This window comes from Mauremys reevesii, linkage group 7, assembly GCF_016161935.1.
Source record: "Mauremys reevesii isolate NIE-2019 linkage group 7, ASM1616193v1, whole genome shotgun sequence".
Classification (NCBI taxonomy): domain Eukaryota; kingdom Metazoa; phylum Chordata; order Testudines; family Geoemydidae; genus Mauremys; species Mauremys reevesii.
The window spans coordinates 103,044,790-103,066,472 of NC_052629.1; the positions used below are offsets into that span (position 1 = coordinate 103,044,790).

The window sequence follows — 21,683 nt, forward strand, 5'->3', positions numbered from 1 at the left end:
CCTGGGCATCTGAGATTCCAAGTGGCCCAGGGCATGAGAAGTTTTGCAGCTAGTTAGTTTATGAAGAGTATGAATATTTTATGCTTACCTAACTCCTTTTACAGAGGCTCTTAAAACTCTTTACAGAGATGCACATTCATTATCTACATCCATTTTACACCCAGGTGAACACACACACAGGTGAAGTGACTTGCCTGAGGTCATAAATGAGTCAGTGGCAGAGCCTAAATAGAAGCCAGGTGTCCTGATTCCCTCTCCTCTGCTCTAGCCATTAGAAGGGCCACCTCCAACTCAACTCTGAGATACTGCATTTGTATGAAATTGAGGAAGGAAAATGGAGGCTATATATGTGTCAATCTAGCCTTCTTTATATTGAAGATCTTAGAATACTTTCCCTGGGGAAGTGATGGAAAGCTGTCTTTCTGGGGACATTTAAAACTGCCCTGCACAAAGCACTAAGACACAATACTGCACTGAAAGAGAACAACTACCCTCTGATTCCTGTCAGGCAGAAGGCTAAGATCGAGCCACTGGGCCATTGTGTCTTTATTTTAAATTTCTTTTCCTATTAAATATTTACAGAGGTCTCTGCATTAATTGGGGTTTTTAACTTCTCAGCTGAAAAAGTATAAATGCCAGCTTCTGTCTAAACCTTCACAGGAAGGTCCTTTGACTACACAAGTCGACATCCAGTAGAACAGAGTTTGTATTTAGGTAGCAGATATTGCAAAAGGGAGTCAGTGTTAAAAATCACACTGAGCAGGTCCTCTGCCTGAAACACTATCTCCTATTATGTCCATCATTAATGGCTTCAAGCTGTTGCTTCCCTTTCCTTCCCTGTATAGTTTGATTGTACAAATACACTGAATGATCAGATCCTGGAGAACGTCACAGTACAGATGGAGCCGACAGAGGGGTATGAGGTCATTGGCTACATACCTGCCAAAAGCCTACTGTATAACCAGCCTGGTATCTGCTACACGCTGGTGGCACTGCCTGAAGAGGACCCCACAGCAGGTAAGCAGCTTGTCCTCGTAGATTGCCATTCCCCTCAGATAACCCAAACTGTATTCCCTATACCCTCTGCCCCATGTACAAGCCATTTACTATAGCTGGTAAGTGAACACGCCATCCAACAGCACCGAATACAGTTTCTCTTCACTACTCTGTGCAGTATAACCTCTCAAGGCTCCCCTCCTGGAAGAATTCTTCCCGCTTCTTCTAGGTTAACTTGCTTCAGAGCATTTCAGAGTGAGGCTGTGCACAGCCCTTTGTCTCCCTTCTTTTCAGACGCTAGGACGACTGCTTGGCGTGAATGTAACAATTACTGTGATGCTGGCTACTGACGAGGTCTGTGGGGTGGGCCTGGGAGCTACATTTGGAGGGTCCCACACTACCAGAGCCTAAATTCCTTCCTTGCCTAATCTTACCTCTTAAAAGTAGTTGTCTCTCCCCTGCAGCATAGGCCTGAGATACCCGTTGCACTGGAAATGCCCTTACCAGTACCCTTAATGGATTTTATGACTGAAAGCTGAGATTGCTCAGGCAACTTGTAAAGAAAAGAAGGATGATCTGGTGGTGAGGGCACTAGCCTGGGACTCAGAAGACTGGGATTTAGTTCCCTGCTCTGCCACAGATATCACTTAGTCTCTCTGTGCTTCAGTTCTCCATGTGTGAAACTGGGATAATAATACTGCTCTGTCTCCCGGGGATGTTATGAGATGTTTGTAGTGCACTCAGTCACTATGGGAACGGGAGCCATGTAAGTACCTACAGTAGGTGGATAGAAGTTGGAATGCATGCTAGAATGGGTACAGCTGAGTCTCCAGCTCACTTATTACCTCACCAATTAGAAAGTGAAATGGCCTTTCTCCACGCTTCAGTCTCATTTGGTTTTCTTTGTAGTTACACAACTGATGACTGCTATACCTCTTTTATTGTTCACTGGATAGTTTGTTTCATCTGGGATGGTTCATCACTGCCTGCCTTGATTTGTAAAGAAGTATTAGTCAGCTGCTGTGTTGCAATGCAGAGGTGATAACATTTCAGTGGTAGGTGAAGTGACTCCTAGATAATAACTTGAGTATCTCGCAGGGGCAGAGAGGCTTATTTAATGAGCATTCCTAACATTATTTGAGATCCTCCCGTGAAGAATAATATAACTTAATCTAAGGATCTCAGTGTTTTACAAACAATTCTCACAACCCCCTGTATCTATAATCATTTACTAAATCTAAATAAATAGAATGTACACATTTCGGAGACTGAAGCACAGAGAGGGGAAGTGACTTGTCCAAGTTCACACAGCAAGTCAGTGGCAGAACTGAGGATAGAACCCAGGACTCTTCCAGTCCCCTATTTTGAACACTGCACCACGCTCCCAACCTTGAAGAGAAATGCATGTCAGATGGTAACGTGAGCCTTTCCTTTGCCACCCCTCTCCCCAGTGGCCTGTACATTCAGCTGCATGATGAAATTCACCGTCAAGGATTGTGACCTAAACACTGGCGAAGCGGACGATGAGGGCTATGAGGATGAGTATGTGGTAAGGATCTGATAACTGGAGCTTCAGTAGGTCCAGAGGCTTTTGTTTCCCCTTGTATTTTCTGTGCACCAATAGCCTGTTCCTCTGAAATGTTATCTGGCCACAGAAGCTTTGGGCACTTTCTGTGAAGAGGGTTGTGGGGTTCCTCCCATGGAGAGACAGAAGTTGCTTGTCCTGAGTTTCCCCAGTCTCTGCAGCTGCTCTTCTGATTGTTGGGACCAAGACACAAATTTAATGAAGCTCTGAGCTTCACAAGCTGTAAAATCTCAGCATGGACAGGTGGTTTACTCTACCTAACCTGGAGTACCTTCCTATGAGTACTCTTCATGCACATACCTGGCTACACTGGACATCTGCCTTTATGGAGGCTGTGGTGTCTCCCTTAGATTGGGTTGCCCTGGATTAGCATGCTTTGTCACGCGTCAGGAATGAAGGGTGTTGGCAAAGCTGTGTGGAAAAGCTGGCATGGTTCCTACCCACACCTTGGGCAGCCCTCCTGTGAACTAGAACTCTCTGTTGGAGGGTAAATAAAGCTCCTCCTATTCTTGAAAAAGTGCTTTTACTTTAAAAATAACCTGTCGGTGCTCAAAACAGGACAGTGGGCTCCATCAACACAGTAGCTGCTTTCATGAATGGAGGCTGTTAGGCCAGCTCTTGCACGGAATGAGTTTCACTTTATAGGCCAGAGTCTGACTCTGGTACCAGGAAAATTCCATTGCTGGCCCTTGAGCCTGGAAGGGAACCTTGGCTCCTTCTTCTTGTCAGTGAGACAAGGGCTGTATTAGGGTTCTGTGTAAGGGCTTCTGTCTGAGCCCATTGCTATATCCAGACAGAGCTTTTGAGCACAAAACCAATCTTCGTGCTGAGGTCTCTCTTGCTCATTGGGAGCGAAAAGTTACCTTGAGCTTAGCCAATAGCTTTAGTCGCTTCACACAGGGTGGCTTTGTTTGCCTTTTGGAGTAGAAGATGTGATGTGTCTGAACCTTAACTTGTTCTGTTGGCTCCTGTATTTCCCCGCCCCTTTCTCACCAGGCACTCATGAGTATCTGATTGTAGAAACTACTTGGCAGTAAGTCAGCATGAGCTGTAGTAAGAGCCGGTGGAGCTTTGTCCAAGCAGAGGGAATAGAGAGGATTTTCCAAAAGACACTGCGCAGCTAGACCCTTCTCTGTGCCAGGTTATACGAGACACTCATCCCTCTCTGCTACGGCACTTGAGCAATTTTAAATCACAGCCATAGTCCATCCATTAATTAAACTAGAATTGTGAGGAGATTTTGATCATGCCCCTACAGAGGAGTGTTTCCAGGTGCATATGCACTGGAGAGATGGGCTTATCCAGTGAGGCAAGGTCCACCTCCAATGTGGCCACAACAGCAGCTCAGCTCACTGAACATTCAGTGGTGGATGGTATCAGATATGATACTTCCTGAGAAGATCTCAAATGTAGGCATGTACCCTTCTCCATTATGGACTCCGCTGTCAGTCCTCCTTGGACCTGGGGTTCGCACTGTACATTATTGATCTCAGAAATGATGAGCTGGGATGTAGAATATAGAGAAGTGTCTCAGTATTCTAGAAATGCAGATCTTGCATTAGTTCAAGCCCCTGCCTCTATTTTGTTAAATTTTATTTTTGTGTTGTCCCTTCTTTTGACCTTTCTGAGACATTTTGATCTTTGGCAGGTTGAGAGCTGTGCTCGGAATGGGAAATACCATCATAAAACCCTGGGCATGGAAGAGCTGAAGGCTCTTCCAACTCCAATACCCAATCAAAACAGATTGTACCAAAATATCATTGCTCAAATAAATCAGAAGGGAGGCAGGAAGCTAATTCTGAGAAAATCCATGATCAAAAGGAAATGTCACCATCTTTACTTGATTGCAGTGAGCCAAGTCTATAGCTTTCTCCCAACAAGAACTATCTTATTTATGTAAAACTTTCTTTCCCTATCAGCTTGAAGACATTGAGGTAACGGTAGCTGATCACATCCAGAGGGTTCTGAAGCCAAACTTTGGCGCAGCCTGGGACGAGGTTGGTGATGAGTTTGAAAAGGAAGAGACCTTCACTTTATCCACCATTAAAACATTGGAAGGTAAGGAAGTCTCTGACCCCCCACAGAACTCCTAGCATTTCCCTGCTTGCAAGAGGCAGAGTCTGAACTCTGGCCTTTTCGAGTATGTCTGTCTGCACTGCAGCAGGGAGGTGTGATTCCCAGCACAGGTAGACAGACTCGCACTAGCTCAGCTAAAACTGGCAGCGTGGATGTTGCAGCACTAGTGGTGGCTTGGGCTAGCCGCCCAAGTCCAGGCCCACCTGTCCCCCTGGGTCTGAGCTTGGGAGGCTAGCTCACGCCATGGCCACTGCTGCAACATCCATACTGCTATTTTTTTTGCACACTAGCTTGAGCTGAGCTAGTGAAAGTCTGGCTGCCCAAGCAGGGAATCACACCTCCCAGCTGCAGTGTAGATATACCCTTAGAGCTGTGGCTCCCTATGGTCTGTTGGAGGCTCAGTTAAGGTCTAAGGTCCAGTACAGACCTCTTTTTGAGTAAGCTTGTGACGGGCCAAATTCATCTCTGGCCTAGGTTCATAGAATTGGATTTGTCCCGTTGTGCACAGTATTGGCCTTTCATGACAAAAAGCTACTTTTAATTTCAAAAGAAACCATGTTGGTTTGGTCATTATTGTGATGGAAGCACCTCCTAAATTCTGAGTATCCTGAGCCTTTGGGGACTGGGAATGCCGTATGGTGAGGAAGGGAGCACCTTGCAATGGTCTTGAGCAACACCCTTTTCAAGAAGCTGGAACATGGTTCAGCCTTAACTCTAGCTGTCCTTGCACAGAAGGAGATAGGCTGCGTCTTAGGGCCCAACGGTAGGAAGGAGGAGTAAACCATAGAGGTAATATGAAGCTGGGGAGGAGGGATCCTGAAATGACCTCTCGTTCTCGTTCTCATCCTCACACTCAGTTTATTTTATTTATTTATTTTAATTTTAAAGATTCTATCTTTGCCTCTTCCAGAGCCCACTGAAGTCTGTTGGGGTGACAGCTTCTGAGGGTACTTTTATATTGGGCCCTCATCATGCAGTTTGGTGTTGCTCCCTTTAATAGTCACTGCCTGATGGGGATTAGTCCTTAGTTTGCTGCCCCTTGTCTCTTCTCTTTGGCTATTTCTGTGCTGTCTTCCATGTCACCTCATGCATGGAATACCCTCCCTGAGCTAGTACTCAAAGCCACAACCCTCTCTTATTTGAAATCCCTCCTGAAGACCTGTGTCTCCTGCAAAGCCTGAAAGAAGCTCATTGTCTCCATCTTCATTTTATCCACCGTTATCTCCTCAAAGAAGTCATACCACTGCTGTGCACTAGCCTTGCTGAATTAGTGTGGAGTCATCTCGATGCTGTCCATGTCTGCCTTCCTGCTCACCTTCATGTTACCCATGCACCCTTGCTGTGTCATGTACAAAATTATTATTTATGATTTGTATTGCATTAGTGTCCAAAGATCTCTCTCAGAATCAGGGCCTCACTGAGCTGGGCCCTGTACGAACACACATGGAGGCACTCTCTGCCGTGAAGAGCTACTTTGTAAGCCCCTTGGGGCAGAGACCACATCTCTTCTCTGTATTGGGAGAAGGGCCTTATTGTACCTTTGAACACTGTTAAAATAATGATGTTAAATAAACCCATGAAACTGACCCTCTGTTATTTCTTTGAACAGAGGCAGTCAGTAATATTGTGAAGTTCCTGGGGATGCAACCGTGCGAGCGTTCCGACAAAGTGCCAGACAACAAGAACTCTCACACGTTGTACCTGGCAGGTAAAATGTTGGGATTCTCTGTTGGGATCTCTGCCCCACCTTATGTGGCACTCTTGGCGACTCACTGTTTTGAGACTGAACAGTAGTGCTCAGGATGTTAGCCCAACTAGTTCACAGCCTCAGATAACATTCATTGGCCTGTTCCTCTTGTGCTCCCCATCCCTTCAAATTCAGGGCAGCTGATAATGTTGGGATCAGAATTACTTGGGGATAGGGATTAGGGACAAGCCCAATCCCTGGGATGGTTTGAATTGAGTTCAGAACCGCCCTGCATGATCTTCAGGGAGCTGTTATCCCAACCTTTGTGAGAGTTCCTGGATTTCCAGAATGAGGTGAACTGAGGTATCCTATGGGATATGCAAGGAGGACTTGAGCAACAACTGAATGTAATTCTAGATGTTAAACTAAGATGCAAACTGGATGAGCAACTGATGGTGATATCAGAAATGTCTTGATCTTCTCCCCATTTGAGTCTAAAATATAAATTTAATTTGTGTGTCCGTGGGGTTTTGAGAGATTTATACTAGTGACTAACTAAGCTGGGTACCTTAATGTGCTGCTGTGGGGTTTATAACTATCCAGCTGCATTGGGGATTTTTTTGGACTATGTTCAGCTGATGCTTTTTGGAGAGTGGACCTTGCTCCAGCCACATGAGTATCCTTAGAATTTGATAGATGAGCTAGTGGCATTCAAGCACTTTATTCTCTTCCCTCTTCTTCTCGCTGTTCTAGGTGTGTTTCGGGGTGGCCACGATCTCTTGGTGCGTTCTCGTCTCGTCCTGACAGATACTGTAACAATGCAGGTCACAGCCCGCAGTGGAGAAGAGCTTCCTGTGGACATAATCATGGCCTCGGTTGGCTAAACTGTGTTTCTGAGACTGCACTCTGACATAAGGCCCATAAAGGGAGAATGTTCTTGGTTTTCTTGGTTCCCCTCTGTTCTGGACACTGAATTGGAATCACAGTCACTACTGCAGCTTTTTATCATTAGTAAAAGCTAGGACAGTTATTTGGGTTTTTCTGAATAAAATTGTGGTGTTTTTTATGCCCTGACAGCAGGTTTTAGGAAGCATTCAGTTTCACTTAAATCTATAAACTCCTCTGAAGAATCAGCCCATTTAATACCAAGTTGCTGAACTCTGCAGTCTGGGAGTCCTGTGTTTCCAATGAAGCCTTATTTAACCATTCATATTATGGTAACACTATCAAACCCATTAAGTGGTCACTTGGAATCTGAAATTAGTGTGCTTTTAATTATCACTAATTTTGCTAGTATTTTTATGTCTTTAAAAGACCCTTAAAAACAGGACATGGTAAATAAAATTATAAAATTCCCTCTCCTGAAGGTATAGAACTTGGCTGCCTTCCACTACTATCTTCATGGAAAATGACAGGCTGATCTTCTCCCAGGGTACTTATCCCTCAACATAGTAGGTTGGGATTGGCTGGCTTGCAATTATATTCAGTCAAAGAATGGGAAATAAGTGCCTAGCTCTAGCTTTGTGCAACCCTGTCAGAAGGAAATAGTCTCTGTAAAGTGCAAATCAATTAACACACTGCGTATAATTGGTTTGGCTGTTCACATTCCCCTAGTTATCAGTAACTGGTTTCTCAGTCGTTGTTAGATCCAACACTGAAAGCCTACTGTATAAGTGGTAGAGGATTATGTGATTTTTGGTGTGTAGTATCCTGAGGAAAAGTGACCAGTTAGATTTTTGAGTATGAAAGAAGCAATATGGTGATGTGTAATATCAGACAGCATGTAATATATCAACCAGAGCTGTTGTCATTCTTCTCTGGAGACATCATTTTGGTTAATTTGTGAGTTTCAGTTATGCCAGATAAGGGGAAAACAGGAGATAAGTCTGTTTCTAGCACCTGTAATTGATCTTTGTTCTACTCTGCCTGTATTTTTTTTATGCAAAATGTCACCATATAATGTAACATTAAACAAAGTATTAAAAGATTCTGATGGAATTTACATAATCATTTATTATTGGCCTAAAGGTGTAGCCAAAGGCATTGCACCAACTCATTCCTGCACGACTGACAAGGCATATATGACTGGTTGGTATATTGTCATAGACAATGCCTGTCTTGCATGCTTTAAACAGAGGGATTATCCAGGGTAGCGCCTGTTTTTTGTCATTGCCTCGTCTGTTCACCTCTCTCACCACCCTACTGGGGGTGCTCACCATATCCCATGCTAATACTCAAGGAGTTCTCCTTACTCATCACCTTCTGCATGAGCCTCCCACTTCAGTTTTCTTCCTTTTTTTTTTTTTTTTTTTTTTTTTGTTTTAAAGCAAACCTTGTCTCTCCTGGTCCTGAGGCTTTGGCCACTATAGGGAAACACATGCACCTGTGCAACCCCCGGTGCTAGCCTGAGGCTTCTGCAGCTGTCTATCAGCTAGGAGAATGAACTCGGTGTCTCCTCTTACTAGAGTGGTCCTATTTCCCCTTTCGCTGCATGTGCAGCAGCACTATGAGAATTACAGCAAAACACAAGGCTGAGCGGGCAGCTGACTGCATTCTGCGGGCACAGAAGGGAGGATTTGGGAAGGTCTTTGCCAGAGATGTGTAGCTGACAGAAGGGCAGGGAGCCAGGAACACTCATTCCACCAGCTCAGGCTGGCCCCCACGCGCCAATGCGGTTTATATGGCCTCACCATCTAGGCCTGACTGAGGGGTTACAAGGTGCTTTGCACAGGGTGCATGTGCAGAGCGCTACTGGGGGCAGGTTCGTGGCTGTTGGGTGCATCCGGGCTGTGCCTAGAGCCCTGCAGCGGAGCAAAGCTGGGGCCCTACAGCTCTAGAGAGAGCAGACAGGTCAAGGCACCCCGACCCTGGACAGCTCCCAAACGTGGCCCTTCGCCCAGCTGTAGGGTGACCAGATTTATGATTTTATAGGGACAGTCCTGCTATTTGGGTCTTTTTCTTATATAGGCTCCTATTACCCCCCACCCCTGGTCCAGATTTTCACATTTGCTGTCTGGGCCCCCTGCCCAGCGTGGGGCCTCGCGTGGAGCCCGGCTCTCCCGGGGCGGGTGAGCTGGGGCTGCGCACCGCACCGGGGCGGGGAGAAGCCTGGGTGCAGCGCGGGTGGGAGGGGCTACCCCCGCGCTCACCCGCTGAGGCGCGCGCGCGCCCCCCTCCCTCGCCAGTCCGTGGGGCAGGCCGCGTGCCACGGGCAGAGCCTTGCGGGGCGCGGCAGCATCGCCGTCACGTGCCCACCGCCGCCCACTCACAGACGGCGGCTCGGACTCGGACCCGCCCCCGCCGGGCTGTTGGCGGCGGCGGCGGCAGCAGGCGGGTCGAGGTGTCGGTAACGGCCGGGGGAGCGGGAGCGGAACCTACCCTGGGCTGGGCGGTGGAGCGGCCTGTGGGAGATCGAGGCGAGGCGAGCCCAATAGAAACCCACCGTGGGGCCAGCGTACCCCCGGACAGGCCCCCCACCAGAGACCCCCTCAATCCCTGGGCAGGAACTACCCCCCCCACCAGAGACCCCCCCTCAATCCCTGGGCAGGAACTATCCCCCCCACCAGAGACCCCCCCTCAATCCCTGGGCAGGAACTATCCCCCCCACCAGAGACCCCCCCTCAATCCCTGGGCAGGAACTACCCCCACCAGAGACCCCCTCAGTCCCTGGGCAGGAACTACCCCCCCACCATAGACCCCCCTCAGTCCCTGGGCAGGAACTACCCCCCCACCAGAGACCCCCCTCAGTCCCTGGGCAGGAACTACCCCACCACCAGAGACCCCTCAATCCCTGGGCAGGAACTACCCCCACCAGAGACCCCCTCAATCCCTGGGCAGGAACTACCCCACCAGAGACCCCCTCAATCCCTGGGCAGGAACTACCCCCACCAGAGACCCCTCAATCCCTGGGCAGGAACTACCCCCACCAGAGACCCCTCAATCCCTGGGCAGGAACTACCCCCACCAGAGACCCCTCAATCCCTGGGCAGGAACTACCCCCACCACCAGAGACCCCTCAATCCCTGGGCAGGAACTACCCCCCACCACCAGAGACCCCTCAATCCCTGGGCAGGAACTACCCCCACCAGAGACCCCTCAATCCCTGGGCAGGAACTACCCCCACCAGAGACCCCTCAATCCCTGGGCAGGAACTACCCCCACCAGAGACCCCTCAATCCCTGGGCAGGAACTACCCCCACCAGAGACCCCCTCAATCTCTGGGCAGGAACTACCCCCCCCACCAGAGACCCCCTCAATCCCTGGGCAGGAACCCCGCCCCCAGCCACCCACCGGAGACCCCCCCTCAGTCCCTGGGCAGGAACTTCCCTCCCCCCAGAGACACCCTCAGTCCCTGGGTGGGGAGCCCTGCCCCCCTCTCCCCAGCAGGGAGCTCTCCCAGCCCCTTTCTCCCCACCAGGAACCCCTACAAATTCCCCTTCCCCCCACCAGCAGCCCCTCTCAGTCCCCTGACCTTCTCCCTCTGAGCAGGGGTCCCAGAGGTCTGTTTCAGTGGATATATTTGTGGGCAGCAAAACCAATCCATCTTATTTTTTTCCCAAGGCACCTATTTCTTCTATCTGAGCACCATGTAACAATTAAAGATAGCTTTGAGCATGTGGCCTCCCAGCCTCCCCTGAATGTTACTCAACTGCAATCCTTAGTCATCCCACTGAAAGAAGTGTTAACATCAGAGATGGAGGAGAAGGTTTGGGGGAATCAAGTATTAAAAAGCCCATGGAACTATGTGGTGTGCATTAAATATGACACCAGTCACTCGCCACTTGTTCTCTCATCTGTTCATTGTATGCTTCCTTAGATTATTAAAGATTTAGGGTTTTGTTTTGTTTTGTTTTTTTACAATATCCAGCACACTTTTGGGCTCTGTAAATAATAAACCCCTGACGTAGAGTGGACAAGAGGCTGAGTCGTAGGGGAAGACATGCATGTAGTAAATTGTTCCTTTTGTATCTGGTGTGAAGGAGAAACATGATCATGCTTTGTCACCTGAAGTCAGCTTTTAGGCTATTGTTCCACAGCATATAATGCCTTCTTCCTTTAGGAAACTTGTGAAGAATGTGTGGGCGTACGGCCTGCGCTCTGGGAGCAGATCGCATCCGCCGGGCCTGTGTGTACCGTGATAACTATGGTAGAACAAGGCAACCTGAATGGAGAGATGCTGATAAATACAGCCCCTCCTACAACAAGAGTCCCCAGTCCAACAGCCCTGTGCTGGTTTCCCGACGACACTTTGAGAAGGTAACCTTCAAGCAGAACAAATTACTCAGCATGCATTATGGTGCATCATATACAATGACTAGTAATTTGAAGGGGGGTAACTGTATATTTCACAACTGTACTTGACCAATTTGATATAAACATCTTTATATTTTGGAGCATCACAGTTTGCAGACTCTTCAAGCCTTAGTAGTTCAGTTTTAGTTCTGTATCTCCAGACTCCTACTGCTAGTGTGTGCTTTGCAGGAATTCATATGGACATTTCAGGCTTTTCAGTACACATGCTTGCCATATTAATAGTTCCGTATGTGTTCCCACTTCTACAGTAAAAAGGTGTTTTAAGTTCTGCTGAAATGTCAGGAATTAGTTATTTGTTACAACTGCGTAGATTTGTAGAGCCAGAAATGTTTAAAGGTGAAATTTAAAAATATTAACACTTTATCATCCTAAACCACTACACCTGCACAGCATTTTAAAACACAGCGTTTGAAAACTACTTCCTCCTTTACTTTTCTGCTTAAATATTATACTTAAAATTCCACAATTCTGCAATAGCTGATGAGATCACAAAGAAGAAAAAGATGGTGCTTGAAACGAATCTATTTATTATTTGTGTTACGGTAGTGCTTAGGAGCCCCATTTATGGACCAGGACCCCATTATACTAGGCGCTATAGAAACATAGAACAAAAAAGATTGTCCCTGTCTCAAGGAACTTACCATCAATGTATAAGACCAGAGACAACAGATGGATGTAGGCAGACTGATGGAGGAGTACAAGGAAACAATGAGATGGTATTGGTCAGTATGATAGGTAGTGCTCTCAAGCGTATCAGCAGCCTAACTATTAACACAGGCAAATATCTGATCATCCAGTCATCTTTATTAAACTACTTGCCATGCTTATTCACTATTTGGGGACAGTATGACACACTTTATTTACAATGTTGAAGCAGAAACAATTGGATTTGTGCTTTTCTTTGCTGCTTTCTGTTCTGCTTGTAGGCCTGAAAGGTTTTACAAAACTGAAGGCCAATATAAATGTTTCTGTGTAGTTTTGTTCATTGGGAACTTTTTTTAACAAAACATTTCCCTGTGGTATTAACCACCCAAACATTGCAGCTTTTGGCTAGCACCTGAGAATCAGAAAGTGAATTTGACTAGAAGCAGAAGTGAAACCCACAGTCTGTTTCCATTGTCCAAGCTGAGAAAAATGCAAAAATGTGAACAGTGAAAGTAAGTTAGACTTTACAAATGCTCAGATTATTAAAACAAAGTTATTTTTGTAACATTTGTAAGAATTTTTTTTTAAAATAAAAAATACAAGGAACCTAACAGTATCCTTTTATAATTATTCACTGCATTGGGGAAGGCCCTAAGATGACAGTGTTGCTGGGACTTTTTTTTAGTAGGGCAGAATGTATAATATGCTTAGAGTGGAAGATCCCTGAATAGTATTAGTTAAGTAAAAATTGCAAATTTACTATTATATGCAAATATTGTATTATATAGTGAATGTTCCTTATAACCAGTGGTGTTTATATATATATTTTTTTAAAATAGCCTTATTGCATATTGCTGGGTCTGAAAATTAATCCCTTGCATATTTTCAATGACTTTCTCAGAGGAGTAATAATTACTGATTACTTTTGAATCATTTTTCGGTTGCAGTCACGTATCAGCACAGAGTATATTCTCACACCCATACAAAACAGAAGTGATAGAATTGCAAAGAAAAGTAACTAGCAGAACAGCAACCAAAAGTTTCTTTCTCGTCAGAAAGTAACCTTTCGTCCTAAAATGTAAGATGTTACTTTAATAAGTTATCTGTAAGCTCCTCTTTTCTTGTTAGGCTCTCTGCCACTAGTTGTAGTGAGTGAGTTTGCTGTGATTTGTTTGTAGTCTCCACTATATAATGGAGAAGGCAGAGAGCTATGATATGCTCTGATTACTTTGTAATTTGCGTCTGCTCCTGTCTTGCATGTACTTGCATGAGGTGCTTTTCTATTTTGTGTGACAGGATGCAGACTCTTCTGAGCGTGTCATTGCGGCTATGCGCTGGGGATTAGTCCCAGCCTGGTTTAGAGAAGATGACCCTTCCAAAATGCAGTATAAAACGTCCAACTGTCGCAGCGATACCATGATGGAGAAACTCTCCTACAAGGTAAGTTTACAATATTATTGCATTTAATGAGTATTGAGAGAAAGAAGATTTTATAATCATCAGCTCCTAGCAATGCTACTAATGACTTGTAAACCAGAGATCTAAACCTCTTCCTAACAAGAATTGGCCACCACCACCCTGTTGCACAGAAAATAAATCCTTCTGAATGACACATTGTAAAACCTAGCATCTCAGTTTCATTGAAATAGAAGTACCCAACAAGTGATAGCTTTTCGCATGCTGTATTTGACCAGGTGGCCTTAAGATAACCCGCTGTTTGGTTCAAGTACAGTTCAGACTGGAGAAAACAAAGGCATTGGCTCTATAAAAAGAAAGCTTTGGGAATAAAATACTACTTGAAATTAATAAAAAGCTTGTCTGCTAAGCCTATTGAGCAGCAGCACAAAGAGCTCCATAGGTAGACTTATACTACCCCCTCAGCTGGAAGGTGGGTGTACTGTTTGGTGGGAGTCTATAAAAGGGGGGTTCTGTCATGCTCTAAATGATGGAAGGTGAGAACATGAAGGATTATTTTGTCTTGCTGCTCATAACCTTCAGTGAAATAGAGACTTTCAGAATTACCCTGTGTATTACTTGCAGAACACCTCCAACTTAATTTTGGTGTGGGGTGGGGATTTAAGTGCCTATCTCCCATTGATATTAATGAAAGGGAGTAGACAAAGTGCCAGTTACTACAGTGACATATTTTAAACTAAATCAAACTTCCTGAATGGAGTAGAATGACTAGATTTCCATCTTGTGCTAGTGTGGAGTTCTCATGCTGCCACCACCATGTATTAATGCATTTTAATTCCTAGGTGGTTAGGGGACACTACCGGATAACTATGTATAAGACACACATACAGCAATTAACTGCATAATAAGGCTCTAACTTCCTCAAGAGCTTTTAATGGTGGCATAAACCCTGATAGCAGAGCATAGTTTTATGTGAACAGAACCCCAGTGTGGACCTACAGCTTTTATGTCTATGCATTTGAGGATCAGTTATAAAATACAAAAAGGGTTATAAATAAATGTGTTCCCTATACTTCAACCATGGCCTTGTTCTCCCCTCCTCACAAACATGTTTCTTTTATTTTAATACCTTCCAAGCTGCCATCTGCTTTGATTTGTGACATGGTCAAATCTTCTCTTCCCAAAGGGACCTCTGATAAAGGGCAGGCGCTGTGTAGTGCTGGCAGATGGATTCTATGAATGGCAGCAGCACAATGGAAAGAAGCAGCCCTATTTCATTTACTTCCCGCAGCCCAAGCAAGAAATGGTACTGGATTCCCAGCAACAATGTTGTTTTAATACTCAGCAATGCAGTATAGCACTTTTCGGTTTGAAAATGCTTTAGAAATATTAATTAGTTATCACTTATCCTGAAGAAAAACATATTTATTTTGTAAATTCCTGCTCACTCCAGCTGTGTTCGTGATTGAGGTTCAGGCATAGGATATTGGAGACAGTGCAGCTTGAATGTGTGGTGAGGCCTAACTTCCAGGCAGGTGGAAAGAGGACTTTGGTGGTGATGGAAGATGTCCTGCAGTTATGTAGTCATCTCCTATATATTAAAGTCCTGAAATGCAGAAAGATGAACTTATCTTATGTTTGGAACTGTTGCTGTAATATGTGTTGGTACACCCAAAGCTGCAGTCTGTGCGTGGCCTTTTGATCTACAGTGTGCTTCCCATCACTGTTCTAATGTAGGGCTTGATCCTGAGAAGTGCTGAGCACAAAGTGCTCCCATTGAAGTCAATGGCCCTTGCTAAAATTTCACAGAGCAGAATTCTGAATAATCTCAGAAACTCTTCTCTGCCTGTTGTGCTTTCTCCCCTCATTACATTTCCATGAAAAAATAAATAATCTGTTACATGGAATATCTTCTCTGCTACTGTGGCTTATCCTTTCTCCTCTCCTGTGATCTCACAATAATTTCCAAAATAACAGATTACAATGCACAGGTGGAGGATATTGATTTTGAGAGGTGGAAAAGTATCAATGTAAGATGATGCTCCTAATAAAGTTTTTGTGTAAACATCCCTAGAAATAGAGAAGAGTAATTAAAATAGCAAATGAGTCATGGGTAGCTGAACTACACCGGTTTTCAGTGTTTTCTGTGAGGTATCAGATAGCTTTTAAATATCTTTGTATTGAAATTACCTAGCATAGGAAGGACGTTAGGAAAGATTGTGATCATTCTGCATCTTTCTTTTCCAGGCAGATGGGAAGGATGATGATGATAAAGAGTGGAAAGGCTGGAGGTTACTCACCATGGCTGGGATTTTTGATTGCTGGGAACCTCCTGATGGAGGGGATGCATTGTACACCTACACCATCATCACAGTAGATGCATCTAAAGGCTTAAGTGATATCCATAACAGGCAAGTGAGAATGACTGGCTGTGGCTGGTAGAGTTGTGGCTGGCAGAGATTAGTGGGGAGTGTGTGGCAGAAAACCTTCCCTTTACCTCTGTGCTGTGTGGAGCAGGTAGTGTGACTGTATTCCCCTACATACACAGCCTTGGTGGCCAAGAACACACAGGCCAGAAATTCTTCCATGCTCTTTCTGCCTGATCCCCTTAGAGAAGTACATTAGAACATTACTGACTTGTTTCAGGTCACTCAATCTTGCTCTTGCCATAAATCACTGTGTTTGGCCCCTTGCTGGTAGCAATAAGAATTAAATTGCTCATAGGGCTGCCTAGTGATTGACAGACCCTTTGCCTCCTCTGGGGAAGCAGGCTGCTTTGGTGAAGTTAGCACACTGTTTGCCTCACAGAAAAACATTGTATTGCTCAGTCCTTTCCCCACGGCTTCAGAAATGAGGTCTGTATGCCTTCTAGCCATTTCTTAACATAATAGTTATTGCCAACACAGTTAATCCCCAGATAGCTGGAATCTGGATTATGTTAATTCTAGATCTTAGTTTGGCTTTCACCCAAATCACTCAGTCCTCCCACATGGCGGATAAGTTGTGTCTTTCTATGTGGTCTTAAAATTTCTGCATCTCCTCCCATGTTTAGGATGCCAGCTATCCTGGATGGGGATGAGGCCATCAGGAAATGGTTGGACTTTACACAGATATCAACACAGGAAGCCCTTAGTCTCATCCACTCCACAGAGAACATTGCTTTTCACCCGGTTTCCACTATAGTAAACAACTCCAGAAACAATACGCCAGAATGCCTCGTTCCCATTGGTTTGGGACCAAAGACGGTGAGATCTGGTGATTGACACAAATCAGACTTCCCTACCATAATGCTGTTTAATAATAGAATTGTACTTTGTCTTCTGTCTAACTGGGGGTTCCGCTGCTCTTTCCAAACATTAATGAATTAATCCTGCCTGTGAGGTAGATAATTTATACCCATTTTCATAGATGCATAGATTGTCCAGGCTGGAAGGGCCTTTAACAGAGGAGAAAATGAAGGGCTGGATTTAGGGGTAGGTGACTCAGGCGACCGCCTGGGGTGCCGGGCTTAGGGGGCACCAGGCTCGGGGGGTGTGTGCTGTTTTTGTTAATAGTGGCAAAAGGGAAAATAGAATGTTTGAAGTAAAATGTAAATACAGATTGCAGATCCTAGCATGCAAATTTATCATCTTATATGACAGAATAAATCATGCATCCAAGTTGTGAAATGGGCTAAAAATGCAATACAAAATAAGGTATTCAAAAATTTAACAAATGGGGGGAGGCCACACCATAGAATGTAAGAGACTAAATCACATGTTTTGTTAGCTGTTCATTAGGGGCCGGCAGCTCACTCAGCGCCTGAGGATGACAGGTAGATTATGCCATGTAAGATTCTTGAGCTACCCCTTCTAACTGATTCAGGATGGCTCTGAGAAACTCCCAAATTAGGGAGCGTTATTTACTCCTTCTCATAACATAAGAACTAGGGGTCACCAAATGAAATTAATAGGCAGAAGGTTTAGAACAAAAAAAGGAAGTATTTTTTCACACAATGCACAGTGAACCTGTGGAACTCCTTGCCAGAGGATGTTGTGAAGGCCAAGTCTATAACAGAGTTCAAAAAAGAACTAGATAAGTTCATGGAGGACAGGTCCATCAGTGGCTATTAGCCAGGATAGATAGGGATGGTGTCCCCTAGCCTCTGTTTGTTAGCAGCTGGGAATGGGCGACAGGGGATGGATCACTTGGTGATTACCTGTTCTGTTCATTCCCTCGGGGCACTTGGCATTGGCCACTGTTGGAAGACAGGATACTGGGCTAGATGGACCTTTGGTCTGACCCAGTATGGTTGTTTTTATGTTCCCAAAGGCAGCCATCCATCCCCAGTTGGAGAGAGGGTCACTGCAGTGAAGGCCCGTCGTGGATTCCCATTCCTTTTCCTGCTCTTCCAGAAATAAACCATGTTGTGAAGTGTCAGGATCATTCTGCTTAATACCGTATATTCTTTCCTGAATGGCATTTAGGATTAATCTGACTGGGACTTCCAGGGGGACCTTCTGCAAGGCTGTGTAACTGTAGGGAGTGATGATGCTGCTGCTGCACCTTCCCCATTCTGAAACCGGACCCAGCTTATTGACTTGGTACCCATGTGGGCATTTTCCAATGTGCCTTGCATATATGACCAGCTATTTCTGTGGTTCTTGTTTTTCTTATTGTAATTTGTCCTCCCAGGAAACCAAAGTCAGCACTAGCAGCAAAATGATGTTGGACTGGGTGAAAAACAAGTCTCCCAAGAAAGAGGAAAATGATTTGCCCAGATGGTCCAGCCAGTTCATCCAAATCGCTGCACCCAAGAGAACCAGTGCAGGCTTAATGCACCAGTGGCTGAAGAAGGAAGAAGGGGATCCTTGTGCAAAGAAGCCCAAAACTCAATGAACTGACTTTCAGTTCTGTGTTCCTAAGTAGATGCAGCATGTTAGCCTGTTAGATCCTGCAGACTGGTACTGAGACTCCTGTGACCTTGTTGCATTGAGCATTTAAACCTGATCTCTAGCACTGATGTGATTTGTGTAGCTTGTTGCCCTTCTTGTGCTGATGATTTACTGATTCAGGAGAGCAGTGTTTGGTTTTTAAAACTTTCTTTGTCTTCCATTAGCAGGGATATAGATGTAATGTGCAATGCTCACCTCCCACCAACTTTTTCACTGTAGCCCAGTGGTTGGCACTGACCTGCCTTGGGAACATTTATGGATCAGATACATGTGTGAGAGGCACTTAAACCCAGTCCATGCTCTTCCCATTGGATGAGGAACAGAAAAACTGCATGGAATTCTTTCCTGCAGTGGTATTCAGCTGGTTCTCCTTTGTGTTAATTCTCCTATATAGTGTCTGTTCTATACAGATTATTTTGGACACTTTTGATGTTTTGATGCTTGAGAACTTCTGCAGCTGAAAAATGAACAAAAGAACCTATGTTAAATTGGTATTTAAATCAGAGACAGAGCCCCATTTCCCAAGGCCAGGACATTCTGGGCTAACGTTGCCTTGCTTTGTGTCAGCACAGCAACATGTATGGGCCTCTGCATACGGGTTGCAGAACAGTGGGATCCTGATGTCATATGTGGAAAGGAGGATGTTCAGGATTCTGGAAGCAAGTGCCATGGGTACAGGTCCCTTTTAAAACTGAGGAAGCATTCTGCTGTGGAAATGGGGAGGGCTGTGTGTTTGTTTGTGTGTGTGTAAGAATAAGAGAGAAATGCCTTGTTAAGTCAGTTTTGCTGGTGAAAGTAAAAAGTGGCCTTACCTTTAAATCCTTTTCCATGCTCATTGTTTGTCCCATTTCTGACAGTCTGACCTGCTTTTAAGGAGTCTGTGTGCTATTGTCAAGGGCTGCTTTGAAAACCATTCCCCAGTGGTGGTATAATATGGAAGCCACTAGAAGTATCCCCTCAAATTTCCCACTGTTGCTACCACTGGTGGTAGCAATGGAAGTTATAATGTAGGCATGAATCAGTATTTTAACCAGTGTTGTCTAACCCTGCTCTGAGCAAGGTTAGATGACACAATGGTAAAATGGCAGCATATTGTCTACACCAGACGTCACACTGACAGTAGCAACACTGGTAAATTTAAAGAGAAAAAAGTCCTGATGTTCAGAAGTGCTGAGTGCTCACAGCTCCAAATGAAGTCAATTGAAGCTGCAGGTACTCAGTACCTCTGAAAAACAAGCTTTAATGCGTTGGCATGACCTTAGAGAGCAGGTTCCTGGGAATTACTGGGTTTAATCTGTCTCCTGTGGCAGCCATAACTCAGCTTTATTATTTTTTGGGGGGGGTTGTGGGAAAACTTGTCTTGGCCATAGTGTTTGTGCAATCTTTTTATTAATAGGATTTTAAGATTTAGAGAGTATTTTCTGAATTCTTGATCCAGAGAGGGAACAATCACTCTTTTGAGAAGGTAGATCACTGAACTGTCACTAAAGTACTAAAGTATATTTTGTTGTCTTTGGTCTGGGACCTGAACAAACAGTGAGAGACAAATGTTAGAGCAAAGCCCTTAGCATGTGGGAGCTCTCTGGAGAGCATCACTTATTTGTATTTGAAGTAGTAGTTTGTAGAAAATAAAAAGCAATCAGTTGGCTTGTTGTGATGTGTCCTTGTGTGAGTTTGTGTCTCCGTACTTGTTATCAATCCATAATCATCCACTCCACAAGCAATGTGAATAATGCATCTTCCTCACTCTTTGGAAAAGAGAGACTTCATAGAGTATAGTGAACTGTAAGACTTTTGGCTGGATAAAGTTCCTGAAGAGATAAGAGTTTATTTACAAATTAAAATATTCTCAGAAGAGGCAGATTGATGGCTCCGCTCAGAACTGCTTAGTTGCTGTGGAGAGTCTTGGGGGATGGGTGGTTGAGCAGCAGCCCTTGGAGTGTGGAACAGGAGTGTGGTGAGATACCATTAAATGGGGGAGAACCACATCCATGCTGCAAGGAAGTGAGTTATTTTAAAAGTATCAAACTGTATCCAAGATATATGAGAATCTTACGGTAACTTGTTACATTACATTCATTGGGAAATGCTCCATTGAGCCCCATTTCTGACACCTTTGAGGAGCTAGGGAATGTCTCCTGCTAGCTGATCAGTAGTTTGGGTGGATTTAGGGTTTCCCCTTGTCTATGCTTAACGTAAACTAGCCAGAAACAGTTTTGCAGTCTGTTTCCCTATCATTTCCATCATTAATCTCTCAAGACAAAATAATTTATTATCTAATTTCAGTCCCATTCCAGACTGGAAGAATCAGAGGGCTTGATTTGTGGTCCCTGAAACTGTTGCCTCAACACCATCTATGTGCTTCAGCAAGCAACATGCAGAAAGTGAGAAATAGATTCCTTCCCCTGCCAAGTAATTTCTTCTCTAGACAGAATGATTTTGCTGCCCTTCTTCAGTGCATTGGTTGTAAAGAGCAACCATTACAGAACAGACTCTACAAAAAGTCACAAGCGTGCATTTAATAATTGTTTTAAAACTCCCTGTTGCTACTAATGGAGGGAGGCATGGGGTGAATACAGACCTGGCAATCAGGAATACCTGAATTCTAATCCTCCTCCTAATACTCACTCCTTTATTGCCTTGGGCCACTCATAATCCCTCTCTGCCTCAATTTTCCCATCTGTAAAATGGGAAATAATCCTTCCCCCTAACACTCATAAGGGTTGATTATGTGTAGAGCATTTTGCAGGTAGAAAGCACTGGAAGTGTTATCACTAAATAACTATATTTATATACGGTTATTTCTAAATAACACCTTTAAACTTACATCTATTTCCAAATCAAATGTGTCTCCATTCAGAAACTGATAATTTTTTTTAAATGAACATGGTGCCATAATCTCATCCTGAAACTCATATACTTGCTTCAAATGAAGCCCTTCTGTTGAAAGCCAAATGCCAGTTTTGCAGGCCCTAATTCCCCCACTCCCAGTTATGCCAACAGCTGTGTCAGTAACCTTAGAAAACAAATA

At 44.7% G+C, this 21,683-nt stretch overlaps 2 protein-coding genes across 4 annotated transcripts in view; both read left to right on the forward strand.

The window, feature by feature from the left end:
• Window positions 1–8,342, forward strand: part of COPG1 (COPI coat complex subunit gamma 1) — a 29,884-nt gene extending 21,542 nt beyond the window's left edge. The window contains exons 20-24 of the mRNA XM_039481790.1: window positions 846–1,017; window positions 2,448–2,545; window positions 4,501–4,639; window positions 6,267–6,365; window positions 7,098–8,342. Coding sequence (XP_039337724.1) covers window positions 846–1,017; window positions 2,448–2,545; window positions 4,501–4,639; window positions 6,267–6,365; window positions 7,098–7,228 — 639 coding nt within the window. The 3' untranslated portion in view covers window positions 7,229–8,342. The remainder of the gene's footprint in view (window positions 1–845; window positions 1,018–2,447; window positions 2,546–4,500; window positions 4,640–6,266; window positions 6,366–7,097) is intronic.
• Window positions 8,343–9,543: 1,201 nt separating this feature from the next.
• Window positions 9,544–20,305, forward strand: HMCES (5-hydroxymethylcytosine binding, ES cell specific). 3 transcript variants are annotated; one of them, XM_039482243.1, is made up of 7 exons: window positions 9,544–9,684; window positions 11,404–11,600; window positions 13,599–13,742; window positions 14,905–15,024; window positions 15,966–16,129; window positions 16,771–16,963; window positions 18,393–20,305. In XM_039482243.1, the coding sequence occupies exons 2-7, from the start codon at window positions 11,418–11,420 to the stop codon at window positions 18,594–18,596; spliced, it is 1,008 nt and encodes a 335-aa protein (XP_039338177.1). In that variant the 5' UTR covers window positions 9,544–9,684; window positions 11,404–11,417; the 3' UTR covers window positions 18,597–20,305. The 3 variants fall into 3 exon arrangements, with proteins under 3 accessions (XP_039338177.1, XP_039338175.1, XP_039338176.1); XM_039482241.1 differs by having other exon boundaries at window positions 9,587–9,690; XM_039482242.1 differs by having other exon boundaries at window positions 9,635–9,765.
• Window positions 20,306–21,683: the final 1,378 nt, after the last annotated feature.

What these genes read in the sequence shown, in the direction of transcription:
- HMCES (XM_039482243.1), top strand. Translation starts at nt 11,418, where the DNA reads ATGTGTGGGCGTACGGCCTGCGCTCTGGGAGCAGATCGCATCCGCCGG. An exon ending in TGGAGAAACTCTCCTACAAG is followed by an intron (nt 13,743 to 14,904) that starts GTAAGTTTACAA and finishes CTCTTCCCAAAG; the next exon opens with GGACCTCTGATAAAGGGCAG. An exon ending in TTGGTTTGGGACCAAAGACG is followed by an intron (nt 16,964 to 18,392) that starts GTGAGATCTGGT and finishes TTGTCCTCCCAG; the next exon opens with GAAACCAAAGTCAGCACTAG.